Raw genomic sequence first — 19,596 nt, 5'->3', positions numbered from 1 at the left:
AGCACAGGTTCGAATCCCAGTAAGGGTATGGCTAGCTGATGAGAGCTAAATAGCTTGAAATAGATCTATACTAGTCTCCTTTATTTATTTATCAGCTCAAATACAACATATACACACACACAACACACACACACACACACACAATATATATATATAAACCCAACCCATCCAAAGTCCATTCTTTCTCCTTTTTCCTTTCTCTCTCTCTCTCTGTCCCTCTTTTTCCTCTCTCTTCTTTTCTCTCTAACCTTCCCCTCTGTTCTTTCTTTCCTACGTGGTTTCCCCCCCCCCCCACACACACACTTGGTGAAACCCTTGAAGGGGCCGGACCTCATGGGTTACGCAGCCTCCAGGGCCTCTGCCCCGATTTAAACTCTGCAGAGATTAAAAATAAATATATTCGGAGGAAAAGAAGGCCTTGGAGAGAGAGAAAGGGAAGGAGGGGGAAGCTGGGGAGGAGGAGGAAGAGGGGGGGGGCGGTTTCAAGAGGAGATTCCTTCTTTTTTTAAAAAATAAATCTGCTTCTGGTTGCTTTGCCAACAACTAGCCCCCCCCCCCCTCCTTCCGCGAACCCACAAAGGGCACAGCATTTCTTTCTCTCTCCCCCCCCAAAATATCCCCCCTCCCTTCGCTAAACGCTCCTGGTCATTGTTTATAGAGATAAGTGATGATGTCAGCACGGTTCCCATGGCAACCGGAAGGGATAAAGGAGAAATGAGTGGGTAGTTGCCATGGAGTATTTTCTCCAGTGCCATAGGGACCGGGCTGGCTTCCTGGCTGCTCTTTTGAAGACCCCCCCCCCTTTCCAAAAATGCTTTTTTTAAAAAATTAACACAGTATTTTTTTTTCCTCTCTCTCTCTCTCTCTCAATGATGGGAAGGAAACAGCTTGTCCAAAGTTAAGACTTTATATAGTTTTTCTGCATAGATAGATAGATAGATAGATAGATAGATAGATAGATAGATAGATAGATAGATTAGAGAGAAAGAGAGAGAGAGAGAGATAGAAAGATAGATAAATAGATAGATAGATGATTGATTGATACATAGATAGATAAATAGAAAGATAGATAGAAAGATAGATAGATAGATAGATAGATAGATAGATGATAGATAGAAAGATAGAAAGATAGATGATAGATAGATAGATAGATAGATAGATAGATAGATAGATAGAAAGAAGATATATATATATATATATATATATATATATATATATATATATATATATAGAGAGAGAGAGAGAGAGAGAGAGAGAGAGAGAGAGAGAGAGAGAGAGAGAGAGAGAGAGAGAGAGAGAAAGATAGATAAATAGATAGAGATAGATGATTGATTGATACATAGATAGATAAATAGAAAGATAGATAGAAAGATAGATAGATAGATAGATAGATAGAAAGATATATATATAAGAGAGAGATAGAAAGATAGATAGATAAATAGATAGAGATAGATGATAGATAGATAGATAGATAGATGGATAGATAGATAGATAGATAGATAGATAGATATATAGATAGATAGATAGATGATAGATAGATAGATGAGATAAATGGAAGATAGATGGATGGATGGATGGATGGATGGATAGGAAGTAAATCACATTTTTTCCCTGGTCCTCTGTCCTCTTCTTCAGTGTTTTTATAAATTAACACAATATTCTTTTCCCCCTCAAATGATGGGAAGGAAACAGCTTGTCCAAAGTTAAGACTTTATATAGTTTTTCTGCATAGATGGATGGATGGATAGATAGATGGATAGATGGGATAGATAGATGGGATAGATAGATAGATAGATAGATAGATAGATAGATAGATAGATAGATAGATAGATAGATAGATAATGATAGATAGATGAGATAAATAGAAGATAGATGGATGGATGGATGGATGGATGGATGATGGATGGATGGATGGATGGATGATGGATAGGAAGTAATTCACATTTTCTCCAGGCCCTCTGTCCTCTTCTTCAGTGGTTTTTAAAATTAATGCAATATTCTTTCCCTCCCTCAAATGATGGGAAGAAACAGCTTGTCCAAAGTTATAGTTTTCTGCTTTATATATATATAAATATTTCCTCACAGGGAAGTTGTAATTTAATAGATTAGGGGTGTAGTCATTACTAAAGTGGGTCCCGTTTTTTTTCCCCCTTCTTTATTTTTCAATTTTGCATCAATGCAACTGGCAAGATTGCAATGCTCCATTTTCTAAAAAAAAAATTGTTGTTGTTTGAACTGCCTGGGTTGACTGAGTGGACCGTTCTCTTAATGAAGTTTGGGAAATAAAGGAAGTAAATTCAGATTTTCCTCCGTCCTCTTCTTTCAGTGGCTTTCTTTTTTTCTATTGCAAATCAGATCTGTTTTTGTTTTTTTAATTGCAAACCGGGAATAAATCAACTCAAACACAACTCTGAACAGAACAAGCTTTCGTTGAGTTTCTCCACCCCCCCACTCCCTGCCCACAGCCTCGCCTTTTGTGTTTATTATCGTATATCACGTATGAATTATATCCAAGCAGCTATCAGATTAAGGCAGATTAAAGCAAAGGATATCAAAGAGAGTGAGGATTTTCCCCCCCCTCCTCTCTTTTGCATCGGGCTGAGTTTTTATAACTACCGTCAAACCTGCAAGGGTGGTGTGTTTTATTTCTTTAAAAAGAAAAATTAAATAAGCTTGCTATTTCACTGGAAGAATAATAATCATCGCCACCATCCACGGTGCTGCGAATGTTACCTGTGGAGGGAATATTTATATTATATAAAAGCAGAAAAACTATTTAAAGTCTTAACTTTGGACAAGCTGTGTCCTTCCCATCATTTGAAGGGAAAAAGAATATTGTGTTAATTTAAAAAACCACTGAAGAAGAGGACAGAGGGCCTGGAAAAAAATGTGAATTTACTTCCTATCCATCCATCCATCCATCCATCCATCTATCTTCTATTTATCTCATCTATCTATCTATCTATCTATCTATCTATCTATCTATCTATCTATCTATCTATCTATCTATCATCTATCTATCTATCTATCTATCTATCTATCTATCTATCTATCTATCTAGAAAAACTATATAAAGTCTTAACTTTGGACAAGCTGTTTCCTTCCATCATTTGAGGGGGGGAAAGAATATTGTGTTAATTTTATAAAAACACTGAGAGAGGACAGAGGACCTGGGAAAAATGTGATTTACTTCCCATCCATCCATCATCCATCATCTATCTCTATCTCTATCTCTATCTCTATCTCTATCTCTATCTCTATCTCTATATATCTCTATCTCTATACCTATACTATTTCCCTATCTATCTATCTATCTATCTATCTATCTATCTATCTATCTATCTATCTATCATCTATCTATCTATGCAGAAAAAGGGGAAGGCAGGGAAAGCAGAATCCTGCTCTGGTCCTCTTAGCTGCTCCGGTTACTGTGGTAACAGGACATAACTTGGCAACTGGAGGCGGTGGGGGGGGGAGAGAGAGAGGAGAGATACAGGCTTCGGGCGCCATGGCAACCCCATCCCCATCCCCTGCCTCTTGAGCGGTGATAGGCAGGAGGGCATTTTGGGCATCCTCTCCTGGATGAAGGAGGCGGGCGAGGAGATTCTGCCCATCTGGCAACAGAGTTGAAGGAGCCCTTCGGAGTTTGGATGGAGAGCTTTGCATTCCCCCCCTCCCTCCCAAAGCTCATTTTCAGGATTGGTAGGCATAAAGTAAACTTTAAAAAGAATTTAAAGAGGGCCTTTATATCTGCACTTTATTAAAATGGCTATACTTAAAATAACTACAGAATAGTCTTTATTATGAATAACAGAATAGAAAAACAGAGTTGGGAGGGACCTTGGAGGTCTTCTATCCCACCCCCTGCATAGGCAAGAAACCTTCTGCTTTTTCAGACCAATGACTGTCCAATCTCTTCTTTTAAAAATACATGACTGTTACATTTATTATATAATTTGCTTGATTCTTTTTATTGGCTTCATTGTTTTAAATGTGGTTTTAAATTCTTGGGTGAATCCGTGGTGAATAGTTAATGGTAAAAGTTCTCCTGGCACATATTCTATTCTATCCCTATTATTTTATTTTCTATTCTATTCTCTATTCTATTCTTCTATTTCTATTCTTTTATTCTATTCCTCCTTCTCATTCTAGTCTATTCTATTCCTATTCTATTCCTATTTATTTTCTCTTCTGTTCTATTCCTATTTATATTCTATTCTACTCTATTCTTATTCTATTCTATTCTTATTTATTTTCTCTTCTATTCCTATTTATATTCTATTCTACTACTTATTCTATTCTATTCTATTCTTATTTATTTTCTCTTCTATTCCTATATATTTTCTCTTCTCTTTCTATTCCTATTTTTTTCTATTTTATTCTTTACTCTTCTATTCTACTCCTTATTCTATACTATTCTTATTTATTTTCTCTTCTCTTCTATTCCTATTTTTATTCTGTTCTACTCTATTCTGTTCTACTCCTTATTCTATTCTATTCTATTCTTATTTATTTCTCTGCTATTCCTATATATTTTCTCTTCTCTTCTATTCCTATTTTATTCTATTTCTATTCTATTCTACTCTTCTATTCTACTCGTTATTCTATTCTATTCTTATTTATTTTCTCTTCTCGTCTATTCCTATTTTTATTCTGTTCTACTCTATTCTGTTCTACTCCTTATTCTATTCTATCTTATTTATTTTCTCTGCTATTCCTATATATTTTCTCTTCTCTTCATTCCTATTTCTATTCTATTCTATTCTACTCTACTCTATTCTATTCTTATTTATTAAATCAATTCACTGCCATCTCCCTATCTAACAATTCTGGGCATCTTATCGTATAATAAAAGCCTTAATGTAAGGAAATAAAAAAAAGATTAGCACGAACAATAGTTTTGGGTGGCAAAGATGCCCGCAACTACCCAGCTGGTGTTGGAAATTTTGAAGGTGTTTTTCGAAGCCTCCAGAAATCAACCCTTTGGAGAGTCCTCGTAGTATCTGCAGTCTTTTTTTCAGCCTATTTTAGCTTCTCGAAACGAAACCAGGGGAAAAAAAATTGATCTTAATAGTTGCTTCAATGGATCGTTTGCAAACCCACCCACCCCACACCAAAAAGACCCCTGACATTCTGGCCTTAAAATTCATTTCCTTCTCTTCCAGATGAATCGGCCGATCCAGGTGAAACCTGCAGACAGCGAAAGTCGAGGAGGTACGTCTTCCTTCTCTCTGTTATTTTTTGGGGGGTGGGTGGCGAGGGTGGGGAAAGGGGTGGGTATGGACAGCCCCAATGCTCCGATTGGGGTTTTGCAGGTTCTGGCGTTTACCCAAAGATTTTAATCTTTTGGTTTCTGCAATTCTTCAAACCGCGAAGCTTCGGGACCACCGAGCTTCCTCCAGATCCTGCCAGATCTTTTAAATTTTTATTGATTAGTATTTATTAGCCTTCGCACCCGAAATTCCCAGTTGAAATTCCCAGTTGAAGCACCAAGCTTCCTCAGATCCTGCCAAATCTTTTAAATTTTTATTGATTAGCATTCGCACCCCGAAATTACCGTTGAAATTCCAGTTGAAGCACAAAGCTTCCTCCAGATGCTGCCAAATCTTTTTAAATTTTTATTGATTAGTATTTGCACCCTGAAATTCTCAGCTGAAATTCCCAGTTGAAGCACCAAGCTTCCTCCAGATCCTGCCAAATGTTTCATTTTTATTTATTAGCCTTCGCACCCCGAAATTCCCGGTTGAAATTCCCAGTTGAAGCACCAAGCTTCCTCCAGATCCTGCCAAATGTTTTCATTTTTATTTATTAGCCTTCGCACCCTGAAATTCCCGGTTGAAATTCCCAGTGAAGCACCAAGCTTCCTCCGGATCCTGCAAATGTTTTCATTTTTTATTTATTAGCCTTCGCACCCTGAAATTCCCGGTTGAAATTCCCAGTTGAAGCACCAAGCTTCCTCCAGATCCTGCCAAATCTTTTAAATTTTTATGGATATATTTATTAGCGTTCGCACCCCGAAATTCCAGTTGAAATTCCCCAGTTGAAGCACCAAGCTTCCTCCAGATCCTGCCAAATCTTTTAAATTTTTATTTATTAGCCTTCGCACCCCGAAATTCCCAGTTGAAATGTTGGTCTGCCAGAGGGCCGGGTGTGTTTTTTCCGGGGGAGTGGGTGGGCAGTTTGTCCCCCCCTCTTTTTTTAAGCCACTTCCTGCCTCTTTGGTGTCTTCCAGAAGACAGAAACTGTTCGTAGGGATGCTGGGGAAACAGCAGTCGGACGAGACGTGCGGAAGATGTTTGAGCCTTTCGGCACCATTGACGAATGCACAGTACTCCGAGGCCCAGATGGCACCAGCAAAGGTGAGCTGGCATGGGCCGTGAGGAGCAGGCTGGACTAGAAGACCTCCAAGGTCCCTTCCAGCTCTGTTATTCTGGCATTTTGAGGAGCGGGCTGGACTAGAAGACCTCCAAGGTCCCTTCCAATTCCATTACTCTGTATTCTGAGCAGGGGGTTGGACTAGAAGACCTCCAAGGTCCCTTCCAATTCCATTACTCTGTATTCTGAGCAGGGGGTTGGACTAGAAGACCTCCAAGGTCCCTTCCAACTCTGTTATTCTGTATTTTGAGCAGGGGGCTGGACTAGAAGACCTCCAAGGTCCCTTCCAACTCTGTTATTCTGTATTCTGAGCAGGGCGCTGGACTAGAAGACCTCCAAGGTCCCTTCCAACTCTGTTATTCTGTATTTTGAGCAGGGGGCTGGACTAGAAGACCTCTGAGGTCCCTTCCAGCTCTGTTATTCCCCCTCCCCCCTTGTTCTTCTCCGCCTAGGCTGCGCCTTTGTGAAATTCCAAATGCACGCGGAAGCCCAGGCAGCCATCAGCACGTTGCACGGGAGCCGCACGCTGCCGGTGAGTTCCCCTGGCTGCTTTCCTTGTTTTTTTGGGAAGATGATTTGGCGGGTTTGGAGTTCGAGAAGGCTGCGGGCCGCCTAGAGAAAGGCGGGTTTTTCCCCCCCACGTGGACTCTGCTGCCCTCCTGTGGCCACAGCGCTCCCATTGCAACGTCTCCACGATTTGGAGGGGGAAAGGCTTCGGAGTCCCAAATGCAGCCCATCGATGGGATGGAGGGAGGAGGGAAAGAAGGAAAGGGAGGGAGGGAGGGGAAAGGAAGAAAGGGAGGGAGGACGGAAGGGAGGGAGGAAATGGGAATGAAAGGAAGGAAGGAAGGAAGGCAAGAAGAAGGGAGGGGAGGGGAAAGAAGAATGGAAGGGAGGATTGAAGGGAGGGAGGAAATGGGAATGAAAGGGAGGCAGGAAGGAAGGAAGGAGGGAGGGAGGAAGGAAGGAAGGAAGAAAGGAGGGGAGCGAAAAGGAAGAAAGGAAGGGAGGACGGAAGGAGGGAGGAAATCAGAATGAAAGGAAGGAAGGCAAGAAGGGAGGGAAGAAATGGGAATGAAGGAAGGAGGGAAGGAAGGCAAGTAGAAGGGAGGAGAGGAGGAGAAAAGGGAGGGAGGAAAGAGGGAGCAAGGAGAGGGAAGGGAGGGAAACGAAGAATGGGTGGAAGGAGGGGATGAAATGGGAAGGAGTGGAAGGAGCAGGAGGGAAGGAAGGAGGGAAGGAAGGAAGGTGAGAAGGAAAGAGATGAGAGGTAAAGGGGAGAGGAGGAGAAATGAATGGGAGGAAGGAAGGAAGGAGCGAGGAGGAGGGAAGGAAGGGAGACAAGGAGAAGGAGGAGATTGGAGGGGAAAGCGGGGAGGGAAGGAAGGAAGGAATAGAGGAGGGGAGGGAGGGAGGCTCCGGAGCCCAGTCTGGGGGGTCTCCCCTGCCCAGCACTTCCCAACCTCCCACCCTCGGCTTCTCTCCCCCCTTCCCCTCCCCAAAGGCGCCTCTTCCAGCCTGGTGGTGAAGTTTGCAGACACGGAGAAGGAGCGGGGGCTCAGGCGGATGCAACAGGTGGCAAACCAACTGGGCATGTTCAGCCCATCGCGCTGCAGTTCGGAGCGTACAGCGCCTACACTCAGCAGTAAGGCGGGCTGGGGGTCCTCCTGCTAACCCCCTCCCCCCCGAGCCCCAGCCTCCCGAGGGTGGGGCAGGGCAGAAACACAAGTGGTGGGGGAGGTTTCCGAGCTCGGCTCAGCTCTGGGGTGGGGGGGGGTCCAAGGAGGGTGGGGGTGGGGGGAGTGAGGAAATGGGGGTGGGGTCTTTGAGCCTTCAGGGCTTCCTCTGCCTCCCCCCTCCCACAGCTCATGCACCAGCAAGCCGCCCTCGTCGCCGCCCACTCGGCCTACCTCAACCCCATGGCAGCCGTCCAGATGCAGCAGATGGCCACCCTGGCCCCAACGGGCTCATCGCCACGCCCATCACCCCCTCCTCAGGTAAGGAGGGCAGAGACTCCCCCCCCCTTGTCCTAGAGCGGGGGGGAGCTCCATCCCCCAGGCTCCAAAGAGCAAGCCCCTCCTCCCTCCCGGCTTCTAAATGGGGTCCTTTGCTCCCCTGGGGGGGCCCCGATGGACCCCTCCCAACCCTCCCTCCCGGGAAGTGGGTGGGAGTCTGGAATTGGGGGGGGGGGCGGTGCAGGAATGTGTTGCAGACCTGGGTTAGGGTTGGGGCTGCGGGAGAGAGCCCCCCCCCTTGCAGCTCACACGTGGGGTCTCCCTCTGTTTCTCTCCCCTCCCTACAGGAAGCAGCACGCCGCCCACCTTGGCAGCCACGCCAGTCTCTGCCATCCCAGCCACACTCAGCGTCAACGGTTACAGCCCCGTCCCTACGCAGAGCACGGGGCAGCCGTCCTCGGAGGGGCTCTACACCAACGGCGTCCACCCCTTCCCAGGTACCTCTGCCCCCCTCCACCCTCCACCCCTCCGGCCCGTCCTCCCTCCCGGCGTTCCCACCTTTTGCTCTCGCTTCCCAGAGTCCCCTCCGGTTTTAGCCCGAGTGAGTTAGATTTCCCTTCCGCCCGTAGGGTTGGATGGCGTGAGGGGTAGAACCTGAACCCAGAGCCTCGTTGGGGGTCTTTCCCGAGGCAGGGAGAGGACAAAATAAAGAGAGTTTGCTTACCCTGCCTGTGATCTGGGGGTTGGGTGGGAAGAGGGTGTCACCATTCCCAAGAGCTTCAATTCCCAGAATTCCCCAGCCAGAGTGTTTCAAGTTGCATGGACTACAAGTCCCAGAAGCCCCCCAGACAGGGTGCTTTGTGATGCATGGACTACGAATCCCAGAATTCCCCAGGGAGCAGGCTCTGAGACACGTGGACTTCAACTCCCAGAATTCCCTAGCCAGGGTGTTGCAGGATGTAAGAACTACAAGTCCCAGAAGCCCCCAGCCAGAGGGCTTTATGATGCCCGGACTTCAACTCCCAGAATTCCTCAGCCGATGTGCTTCGAAACCTTCCTTTAATCCGTAGCGTGCCTGGCACGCAATTCCCAGAATTCCCCAGCCTGAGTGTTTCAAGATGCATGGCACTCCAAGTCCCAGAAGCCCCCCAGACAGGGTGCTTTATGATGCATGGACTTCAACTCCCAGAATTCCCCAGCCAGGGTTTCAAGATGCATGGACTACAAGTCCCAGATTTCCCCAGGGAGCCTGCTTTGAAACGAGTGGACTTCAACTCCCAGAGCTTTTTTAAGCCGATTGAGGATAATCTTAGCGAAGAAAACATTGCCTGTTTCGGAAGAGAGGCCTAGTCTAAAACCTCGAGCCTATTTGAGCCTCCCTGTTCCGAAGCAGTCTACCTCGGACGCTCAGAAACGGGGCTTTGAGAAAAGCGAAGCTCACGGGGGCCACAAAGGCACCTGGATGATTCTTCCTGGTGGGGGCGGTGGGGGGGGGAGGGCGTGCTGGGATGAGTGGAGCCCACCACAACTCTCTTTAAGTGTGCGTTGTCTTCCCGTCTCCCCCCACCCCCAATGCCACAGCACAGAGCTCGGCCGCCCCCGTGGATCCCTTACAACAGGCTTACGCTGGGATGCAACATTACACAGGTGAGGACCGGTACCCAGGCAGGTACGCCATTTCCTCTCCCCCCCCTCCAGCTCTGGAGACGCCCCCCCCTCCCCGCTCCAAAAGCTGACTCCCACGGCTTCCCCCACAGCTGCCTATCCAACAGCCTACGGACTCGTCAGCACCGCCTTTCCCCAGCAGCCCGCCGCCATCATCACCCAGCAGGCGCCCCCCCAGCAGAGAGAAGGTAAGGTTGGCCGTGCCCACCCCACTCCTCCCCAGATCAAGCCAGGGGTCATCCCAGTTGCGAAATGCCAGCGGCAAACCAAGAAGCAGGAATGATCATGTTGGGGCTGCAATAACCGTGGGAACCACTAGAGGGCAGTGGAAGGGGAGGTTTTGCTTCCCCCTGGTGGAGATCTGGATTATTGTTATTATTTTTTTAACACAGAGTTAAATTTAACGCTCAAATTTAGCACCTTGGCTGCAATAACCTTGGGAACCACTAGAGGGCAGCGGAAGGAGAGGTTTTGCTTCCCTCTGGTGGAGATCTGGATTATTGTTATTATTTTTTTAACACAGAGTTAAATTTTAACGCTCAAATTTAGCACCTTGGCTGCAATAACCTTGGGAACCACTAGAGGGCAGCGGAAGGAGAGGTTTTGCTTCCCTCTGGTGGAGATCTGGATTATTGTTATTATTTTTTTAACACAGAGTTAAATTTAACGCTCAAATTTTCACCTTGGCTGCAATAACCTTGGGAACCACTAGAGGGCAGCGGAAGGAGAGGTTTTGCTTCCCTCTGGTGGAGATCCGGATTATTGTTATTATTTTTTTAACACAGAGTTAAATTTAACGTTCAAATTTATTACCTTGGCTGCAATAACCTTGGGAACCACTAGAGGGCAGTCGAAAGGGAGGTTTTGCTTCCCCCTGGTGGAGATCTGGATTATTGTTATTATTATTATTTTGCTTTAGCGCAGAGTTTAAATTTAACACAGTTCGAAAGCGCGTTAAAAAATGCAAGTAGAAAAATAGGAGCCACCTTTGGTGGGAAGGGAACAGCCTTCCGTGCGCCTTCGGTGTTTAGCCATGCTGGCCACATGACCACGGAGACGTCTTCGGACAGCGCTGGCTCTTCGGATTTGTAACGGAGATGAGCACCGCCCCCTAGAGTCAGGAACGGCTAGGACATGTGTGCGAGGGGAACCTTTACCTTTTCACCTAGTTACAGCTGGCATTTTAGCGCACGACCGGGGAGGAGACAAGAGGAGAATTGTTGGCAAGCGAAAACAAAAAAATGAAAATATCTTTTTCGCAACTTGGTTTGCGAAAGGCCGACGGTGTTTGTGCCGAGAACATTTCGCAACTGCTCGCCCTTCCCGACAATTCGGGTTTTTTTCCCCCCCCAGGTCCTGAAGGTTGCAACATTTTCATCTATCACTTGCCGCAAGAATTCACCGATTCGGAGATCTTGCAAATGTTCCTCCCTTTCGGGAACGTCATATCGGCCAAAGTTTTTGTCGACCGAGCGACCAATCAGAGTAAATGCTTCGGTAAGGAATCTCCTCCAAAGCAGGGGGGGTCTCCAACCTTGGACACTTTAAGGCGTGTGGACTTCAACTCCCAGAATTCAACTCTGGGAGTTGAAGTCCATCAGCAAAGCTGGCTGAGGAACTCTGGGAGTTGAAGTCCACAAGGCTTAAAGTCGCCAAGGTTGGAGACCCCCCTGCTCCAAAGGGTAGTTTGAGCCCGGCGGTCTCTACCGTCTTTCCTTCCTTGGTCCAAAGGAACGGCCATCAAGTGTGTTGCTTGCGGAGCTGGCCGTAGATTCGGAGGAGGGTTGGGGAGGAAGCTGGGCCAGTCCTGGAGTCTGGGGAAGGCTCGGACGAAGGCTCTGCGTCGGAGGCAGAGAGGAGGCCAGAGCCGTCTGACAGTTCCCAGTTGCCTTCGGAGTCAGACATCAGTGAGGCAGAAGAACAGCTGGAGCCTGTTCCCAGTGTGCGCATGCACAGAGTTGCCAGACACGAAGGGAACAGCTAAAGAACAGGGGCCGACTTGGGAGGAAGGCCACAAGTGGACGGTGAATGGCCCCTCCCAGAGTAAATAAAAGAGGAGCGACAGGGGAGTGGAGTTTGCAGGAGACCATTAGTTCCCTTAATTGATTCGTAACTCTCCGAGACTCCTGGCCAAGTTTTGCAGAGATCGTCCTGGCAGCTCTCCAAGCCAGATAAGGTCTGTGACCGTAAATCCTCCCTTGAATGACTTTGATGGATGTGAATGAGCAGAATTCACGGGAAATTAATAAACGGGTTTTTTGTCGGGACGAGGAGTTTCCTTCATGCTTTCGGGAAGCCTCGCTCAGAACAAATCTTGAGAAATACACCCGGGGGGGGGGGGGAAGCACTGCTGCCACCTCCATTGTGGGGTCTCAGCAGGGGCCCTTCCCATTCTCTTTCTCCCCCTCCTCCCCCTCCCTCCCTCTCTCTCTCTCTCTCCCGCAGGATTCGTAAGTTTTGACAATCCCGCCAGCGCGCAAGCCGCCATCCAAGCCATGAACGGCTTCCAGATTGGGATGAAACGGTTGAAGGTTCAGTTGAAACGCCCCAAAGATGCCAACCGGCCGTATTGAGCCCACCGCCTGCCAGGTGGGTAACTCGGCCGAACGAGCCGCTGCGGAAAACTCGAACTCGGGTCCCAGCTTTCTCCCAGGTTCTGTATTGAAGGACCTTTCTGAACCTGCCTTGTTTTTTGGGGTGGTGGTGGGGGGAGACGAGCCAGATAAGGCCCTGTTCAACCCGCCGTCAAAAGGGGAATTTCTTCGGGGGTTCGTTTTTTTCTGCCGAAGAAAAACGCCGAAGGCGCACGGAAGGCTGTTCCCTTCCCACCAAAGGTGGTGCCTATTTTTCTACTCGCGTTTTCTTACATGCTTTCGAACTGCTAGGTTGGCGGAAGCCGGGACAAGTGACGGGAGCTCCCTCCGTTACGCGGCGCTAGGGATTCGAGCCGCCCAACTGCCGACCTTTTCTGATCGACACGCTTAGCGTCTTAGCCATTTACCCCACCCTTACAATATTGACCCCGTGTCCCCCTACCCCCCCCGCCCCCAAAGTTGGGGGCTGACAGTTTTAACATGTTTAACTTCAAACCTTCCTTGTCTTGTCTCTCGAAATGTGTCAGCAAATTTGCGTCATTTTCTTTGGATAAATGTCTTTTTTTTAAAAGATAAAATAAAAAAATAAGTCGTCTCGTTCGGAAACAAAAAAACCCCGAAACTTTAAAAAAGAAGGAAAGGAAAAAGACGGGCGGGGTGGGAGAATTATTAATTCTGTCTAGCAAAAAAACACATTTTTTTTAAAAAAAATAAAAATTTAATTTAAAAAAAGGAAGAAAACCGAATTCCCCCCTTTTCTCTCTCTGCTGACCGAAAACTCCGCCATCCCGCCCTCCCTTCGGCAGGGGGCCAATCATATCTTGAGACGACTCTGTTGCTATGCCACCCTTCGTTGTCGCGGGAGACCTAGCTCCGCCCCCCTTGTAAGTTGCATCCTTTGGAATGAACAGAAAGTAAAAGTTGGTTGTCTTCCTTCCTTCCTTCCTCCTCCTCCTCCTCTTCCTCCTCCTCCTTTTTGATTTGGGCCTGGCCTCGTGTGAATCCGAGTTGCACCTTTTTAATTTCGGTTTTGTTCTGCATGACGAAATAGTCTTTCTTTGGCTGTGCTGTGAGTTTCTGGTCTGTAGTTTTCTCGTTTGGTGAAGTGCTGTTTCCTCTCTCTTTTTTCTTTCTTTCTTACTCTCTCTTTTTCTCTTTCTCTCTCTTTCTTTCTCTTTCTTCCTCTTACTCCTTTCTCTTACTGTTTTTCTTTCTTTCTCTTTCTCTCTTTCTCTCTCTCTTTTTCTGACTCTCTTAATCCCTTTCTTTCTTTCTCTTACTGTTCCTCTCTCTCTTTTCTCTTTCTCTCTTTTTCTTACCCTCTATTAATCTCTTTCTTTCTTTCTTTTTTCTCTTACTGTTTCTCTCTCTCTTTTCTCTTTCTCTCTTTTTCTTACCCTCTCTTAATCCCTTTCTTTCTTTCTTTCTCTTACTGTTTCTCTCTCTCTCTTTTCTCTTTCTCTCTTTTTCTTACCCTCTTTTAATCCCTTTCTTTCTTTCTCTTTCTCTTACTGTTTCTCTCTTTTCTCTTTCTCTCTTTTTCTTACCCTCTCTTAATCCCTTTCTTTCTTTCTTTCTCTTACTGTTTCTCTCTCTCTCTTTTCTCTTTCTCTCTTTTTCTTACCCTCTTTTAATCCCTTTCTTTCTTTCTCTTTCTCTTACTGTTTCTCTCTCTCTTTTCTTTTTCTCTCCTTTTCTTACCCCCTCTTAATCCCTTTCTTTCTTTCTTTCTTTCTTTCTTTCTTTCTTTCTCTTACTGTTTTTCTCTTTCTTTCTCTTTTTCTCTTTCTTACTCTCTTATTCTTTTTCTCTTTCTCTTTCTTTCTCCCTTTCTCTCTCTCTCTCTCTTTCTTCCTCTCTTTCCCTTCTCTTTTCCTCTCCTCCTCTCTCTCTCTCTGCTTCCTGACCAAGCGTGCACGCAAGCAACATTTGCAACATACATGCACCCAGGGGTTCTATGACAACTCTCCATGGGAAAACTCGCTGCAGGAAAAGTTACATACATACATACATACATACATACATACATACATACATACATACATACTTACTTACTTACTTACTTACTTACTTACTTACTTACTTACTTACTTACATACATAAACAGTGGAATAGAATCTTTAAAGAAAGGATGCCAAAGGAGGAACAACGACAGAAATTAAAACATTTTTTTTAGAATCATTTCAAAGAATTAAATTTCATGGTAGAATTCTCCCGCGGCTCCTTTGTCCCGCGGCGAGTCGGCCGTGCCCCAAATCGTCCCTCTGGTCTCCTTGCAGACCCAAAGAGAACTCGATTCCCCTGGCAAATGAATTCGGTGCAAATTTGCACCTGTCAAATGTTGTACAGATACCTGCCTGACATCCCTCCCCTTCCTCCCTCCCTCCCTCCGCCACTTCCTGTCTTCTCACTGCGTGAATGCCGTCGTGGTCGTCACCGTCCAGCCTCCTGGGCTGGGATCTTCCTGCCGTTTTCTCGCCTGTGCCGTGTTTTGCTCGTCTGGATGGTGGTTGTTTTTTCGCTTGTTCCGGCACGTTGTTTATGTGATGCTCCGTGACTCCATGTGCAAATCTCTGGCGGCTTTTTCTTTCCTCCCTCCCCTCTTCCCAGCCCTCTTTCCTCCTCCTCCTCCTCCTCCCTTTGCTCCGCCGAGTTCCTCAGGGTGGGATCCAGGGGTTCCAAATCCCAAATTCAGGCTGATGTGAACAGTGGGAGACGAACTTGCCCCTCTCGGCTTTCCTGCGGAAAAGCTTCCTGTCAGGGAATGAGGATTTCATAGCTGCCAGCCGGACGTAAGGTTGTAAGCTGTAAAACTGTAAGCTCTTTGAAGGAAGCCCACGAATGGCGGGATTTCTAAATTGGAACGAACCGAGTCATTGTGGCCATGAGTGGATTTAACTTCTCAGCCAATTTCGAAGTCAGGAAGAGACTCTCCCCCCCCCCCAAAAAAAAATCAGCCTTAAAAAGGGATCAAAGATTCTGGTTTAAAAGGCCGGACAGATGCGAAGGGTGTGAGTTTGCTTTGCGTGCAAAAGGGGCAGCTAAAACCAAGTTGCTAGTACACATTGAGAGGCCCACTGGCCAGGAATTTGGTGGATTCAAAGAGGGTCTTGGAGCCACCAGGTTGTGCTCAAAATGCAGCGGCCTCCGGGATGGAACTTCTGAAGGTGGGAGGGCAATTCTGGGGGAGCTCGGCTTGCAATTTCTTCTCCCCCCCCCCCATCTTCCCCAGCACTTCATTCTGGGATGCATGGAACTCTTATGTCCGTCTTCTCTCAGCCTTTCTGGGACCCCGTGGGAGCCGCCCCCCACCTCCCTCTCAGCCGCCATCTTCAATGGAGATCCCTTACCTGCCCCAACCCCCACCAGGAAGCCCAGCCAAGAAGGCCTTACCTGAAGGCCTCCTATCCCACCCACCTGCTCTCTCTCTCTCTCCATCTCTTTTGTCTCCATCTATCCCTCTCTCTTTCTGTCTCTTTTGTGTCCATCTATCCCACTCTCACTCTCTCTCTCCATCCCTCTCTTTTGTCTCCATCTTTCTCTTTCTCTCTGTTTCTGTCTGTCTCTGTGTCTCTCTCCTTCTCTCTTTTTCTCTGTATCTCTCTCTCTCTGTCTCTATCTTTGTCTCTCTCTCTTTCTATCTCTCTCTGTCTCTCTGTGTGTCTTTCTCTCTCTCTCTCTCTCTGTCTTTCTATCTCTGTCTCTCTTTCTGTCTTTCTATCTTTGTCTGTCTCTCTCATCTTTCTCTGTCTTTCTATCTCTTCGTGTCTCTCTCTGTGTGTCTTTCTATCTCTCTCTGTCTCTCTCTCTCTCTTTCTATCTTTGTTTGTTTCTCTGCGTATGTCTTTCTATCTCTCTCTGTCTTTCTCTCTCTTTCTGTCTCTCTCTCTTTCTATCTCTCTTTCTATCTCTTCGTATCTCTCTGTGCGTGTGTGTCTTTCTATCTCTTTTTCTGTCTCTCTCTCTGTGTCTTTCTATCTCTCTCTCTTTCTGTCTCTCTCTCTCTTTCTCTCTCTCTTTCTATCTTTGTCTGTCTGTGTATGTCTTTCTATCTCTCTCTCTGTCTTTCTATCTCTCTTTCTATCTCTTCGTGTCTCTCTCTGTGTGTGTGTCTTTCTATCTCTCTCTCTCTGTCTTTCTATCTTTCTCTGTCTCTCTGTCTCTCTTCTATCTCTTTCTGTCTCTCTCTCTCTCTCTTTCTATCTTTGTCTCTCTGTCTCTCTCTCTCTCTGTCTTTCTATCTCTCTTTCTATCTCTTCGTGTCTCTCTCTCTGTGTGTGTGTCTATCTCTCTCTTTCTGTCTCTCTCTCTTCTATCTCTCTCTGTCTCTCTCTCTCTCTTTCTCCTCCTGGTTTGTTGTCATCATTGTCGTGACCGTTGTTGTTGTGGCCGTCTCCTGTGTCTCGTTCCTCCTCCCGTATTTGTCTGTGTGTGCTGTGTGTGTGTGTGTGTGCCCGTGTGCGTTTGTGTTTGTGGTCACGTGGCATCGTCTGGAGCTCCACAAGGCAGTTCTCGGGAAGCGTGGTAGCTTTGAGTCTCTTCTGAAGCCCGGACTCTCCTCCTCACAGGGTCATCACCACCCACCCATTTTGTGCAAGGTTTTTTTATTTTTTGTGGTTTATTTTTGGTTTGCAATATTTTTTCTGACGGCAGGGAAGCCTAGAGGTCATTAAGACTGTCTCTCTCTCTCTCTCTCTTCCCTTTCACGAGTCCTAGCCATGATGGGGTTTAAGTAGGCAGAACAAATGAGCACCCCCTTCAATGTCCCGCCAAACCTAGTTTAATAATAAACCTAGTTTATTTAAGCCACACACTAAGCAACCTTTGATCCTTCCTGGCACCAAAGGAGAGAGAGAGAGAGAGACCGAGCAATGCCCGGTTATCAGCCATCTTGGCTCTCTCCTTGGCATCACTCCTGGAGGGATGCCAAGATGGTTATCTCTGGGCATGGCTCTTGCATTTTAGAGGCCTGGCTGCTGGGATCTGGGGGGTGGGGGGCAAGAGACCAGGGAGACAAATGGCAGCAAGGTACAAGTAACAGTGTTGGAAGGGGCCTTGTAGGTCATCTAGCCCAACCCTCTGCTCGCGCAGGAGACCCATACTAGGGATTCGAACCGCCGAACCGCCAACCTTTCTGATCAGCAAGCTCAGCTCTGGGCCGAGACAGAAAGGAAGGGAGGGGGGTGGATTTGGGAGGCAGGTGGGAACCCAAGATCCCAGCTAGACTGGCCTCCCTGCATGCCCTTGGCCTCCACGCCTTCCCAGTCTCTGAAATCTAGCGGAGAAGCCAAGACGAGCAAAGATCTAAGGTGGCTTCCGTTTCTCTTGTCTCCTCTCTAGGTCTGGAGCTCAAAGTAGGAGGCATCTCCGCTTGACCTTTGTCGCCCACTCTCCGACGGCCCAGCTTCCTTCTTCTCTCTGCTCTTCCTCTTCCTCCTCGTCATCCTAGAAAAATGGCTTCTTCCGGCCATCGGTCGCTTTCCTTCTCATTGACGACCCCATTGGCCATCAAGGCCTCTTCAAGGATGGAGTCCCACCAGACCAGCTTCTTCTCCAGATGCCTCCTCTCCGGCGTGGGGACCCCATGGTTCTCTCTCTCTCCTTTAGGTCCAACCAAGGAACGCCAGGTTGGGGAGTTGGGCGGGGGGGAGAACTGTCTCAAGAAAGTCCATTCTTGGTCAACGGTGGAAAACGATGGAGCACGGAGACTTGGGAAGAAGTAGGACGTTGATTTTTTGGGTGGATTTGAGGTGGACTTACTCGAGATGGGTGGATTCAGGATCAGAAGGCAGCCACCTTTGGGGCGGGGGGGTGGCCTCATCCTCACAGCGTCTCCCCCTCCCCACTTTCCCCCGACCCACGACCATCATCTTGCAGGCATTGGGTTGACGTCAACGGTCCAAGCCAAAATTCAGCTACCTCTAACTTTGTACATCTCAACTATGCGAGGGTCCATGCTCCGTCACCTAAACCACGCTAGCCACAGTTGATGGGCATTGTAGTCCTGGAGGTCTGAGAAAAAAACCACGATCTGCTTTCTAAACATCCCCGAAGACGGATTATTGAAACGATAAGTTGATGCTCGCCAAAGAGGAATTTCCAACCCAGTAACTAGAGAAGGAAATTTCTCCCCCTCAAACTCCTCCTGAAAGGAAGTGGGGGAATTTGGGATATTACTTGCCAATAATGTCAATAACGTTTGACGTTAATTGCCTATATTTTTTATCCCTTCCTCTCAGCCCCCTTATCTGATTATTTTCTGGATTTGGGGCGTGCTTGCTTCCAAAATGTTGAAAAAAGGAGAATTTTGGAAGTTTGAAAGCTGAAATTATCATCCCCCGCCCCCTGGCTACAGAGAAGCGATGGGGAAGCTCAGAGGGATCGTGCAGGGATGCAACGGGCAGCCTCCTCCGTTTGAAATTCAAACCACGATGGCTTTGTTCTGAAAGTTAAGTTTCCTGCAGTGAGCGGAGGGGCAGACAAGCTTCTGATTAAATCAGGGCTTCTCAGCAGTCACAGGTAACAGATGGGTGGGCTACGACTCCCAGGATCCCCCCCGTCGGTGGGGAATTCTGGGAGTTGCAGTCCACCCATCTTCAAACTTGCCAGGATTGGGAAACATGGCATCCGACTCTAATGGCCTTTGGGTGGGAGTAGTGGGTGGGATTGAGAAAGAGGAAGGAGACCCAATGGGGGGGAGGGGGGCTCGTGTTTTTGGAAACAGCCCCTCCCCCCCAACAAAACATCGTAACCCTAACTTTCCAACGCTCCCCTAAATTCAGGTGCAGATGTGCAAAGGATGACCCTTGGCTTTCTAGAAGGGATGTTGTTATGGATACCTGGCATCTAACTCGGTACAATCCCCAATTTTCCCACCATAGAAAAGGCATAGTAGAATAATACAAAAGTGTGGCAGGCCAAAGACCCAAAAGGAAAAATGGCTGAAGGCCTGACACCCCAGGTTTCAAACAACTAAACTTGTGAACATTTTCCCACCCTCCCACTGG

The 19,596-nt window shown here is 47.0% G+C and overlaps 1 protein-coding gene across 1 annotated transcript in view; it reads left to right on the top strand.

The window, feature by feature from the left end:
* The window catches only part of CELF3 (CUGBP Elav-like family member 3), a 33,958-nt gene extending 15,029 nt beyond the window's left edge, over positions 1 to 18,929 (top strand). Inside the window, 14 exon segments of the mRNA XM_087705037.1 lie at positions 5,166 to 5,218; positions 6,236 to 6,276; positions 6,279 to 6,359; positions 6,828 to 6,908; positions 7,880 to 7,972; positions 7,975 to 8,020; positions 8,213 to 8,328; positions 8,331 to 8,372; positions 8,678 to 8,827; positions 9,912 to 9,977; positions 10,088 to 10,183; positions 11,349 to 11,492; positions 12,441 to 12,584; positions 17,930 to 18,929. Of these exon segments, the coding sequence (XP_087561163.1) occupies positions 5,166 to 5,218; positions 6,236 to 6,276; positions 6,279 to 6,359; positions 6,828 to 6,908; positions 7,880 to 7,972; positions 7,975 to 8,020; positions 8,213 to 8,328; positions 8,331 to 8,372; positions 8,678 to 8,827; positions 9,912 to 9,977; positions 10,088 to 10,183; positions 11,349 to 11,492; positions 12,441 to 12,568 (1,137 nt within the window). The 3' untranslated portion in view covers positions 12,569 to 12,584; positions 17,930 to 18,929.
* The last annotated feature ends 667 nt before the right edge of the window (positions 18,930 to 19,596 follow it).

This window comes from Thamnophis sirtalis, unplaced genomic scaffold, assembly GCF_051295495.1.
Source record: "Thamnophis sirtalis isolate CommonGarterSnake01/CBP01778 unplaced genomic scaffold, rThaSir2_p1.2 scaffold_2, whole genome shotgun sequence".
In the NCBI taxonomy this organism is placed as follows: domain Eukaryota; kingdom Metazoa; phylum Chordata; class Lepidosauria; order Squamata; family Natricidae; genus Thamnophis; species Thamnophis sirtalis.
This window is presented reverse-complemented; position numbering and strand designations above follow the sequence as displayed.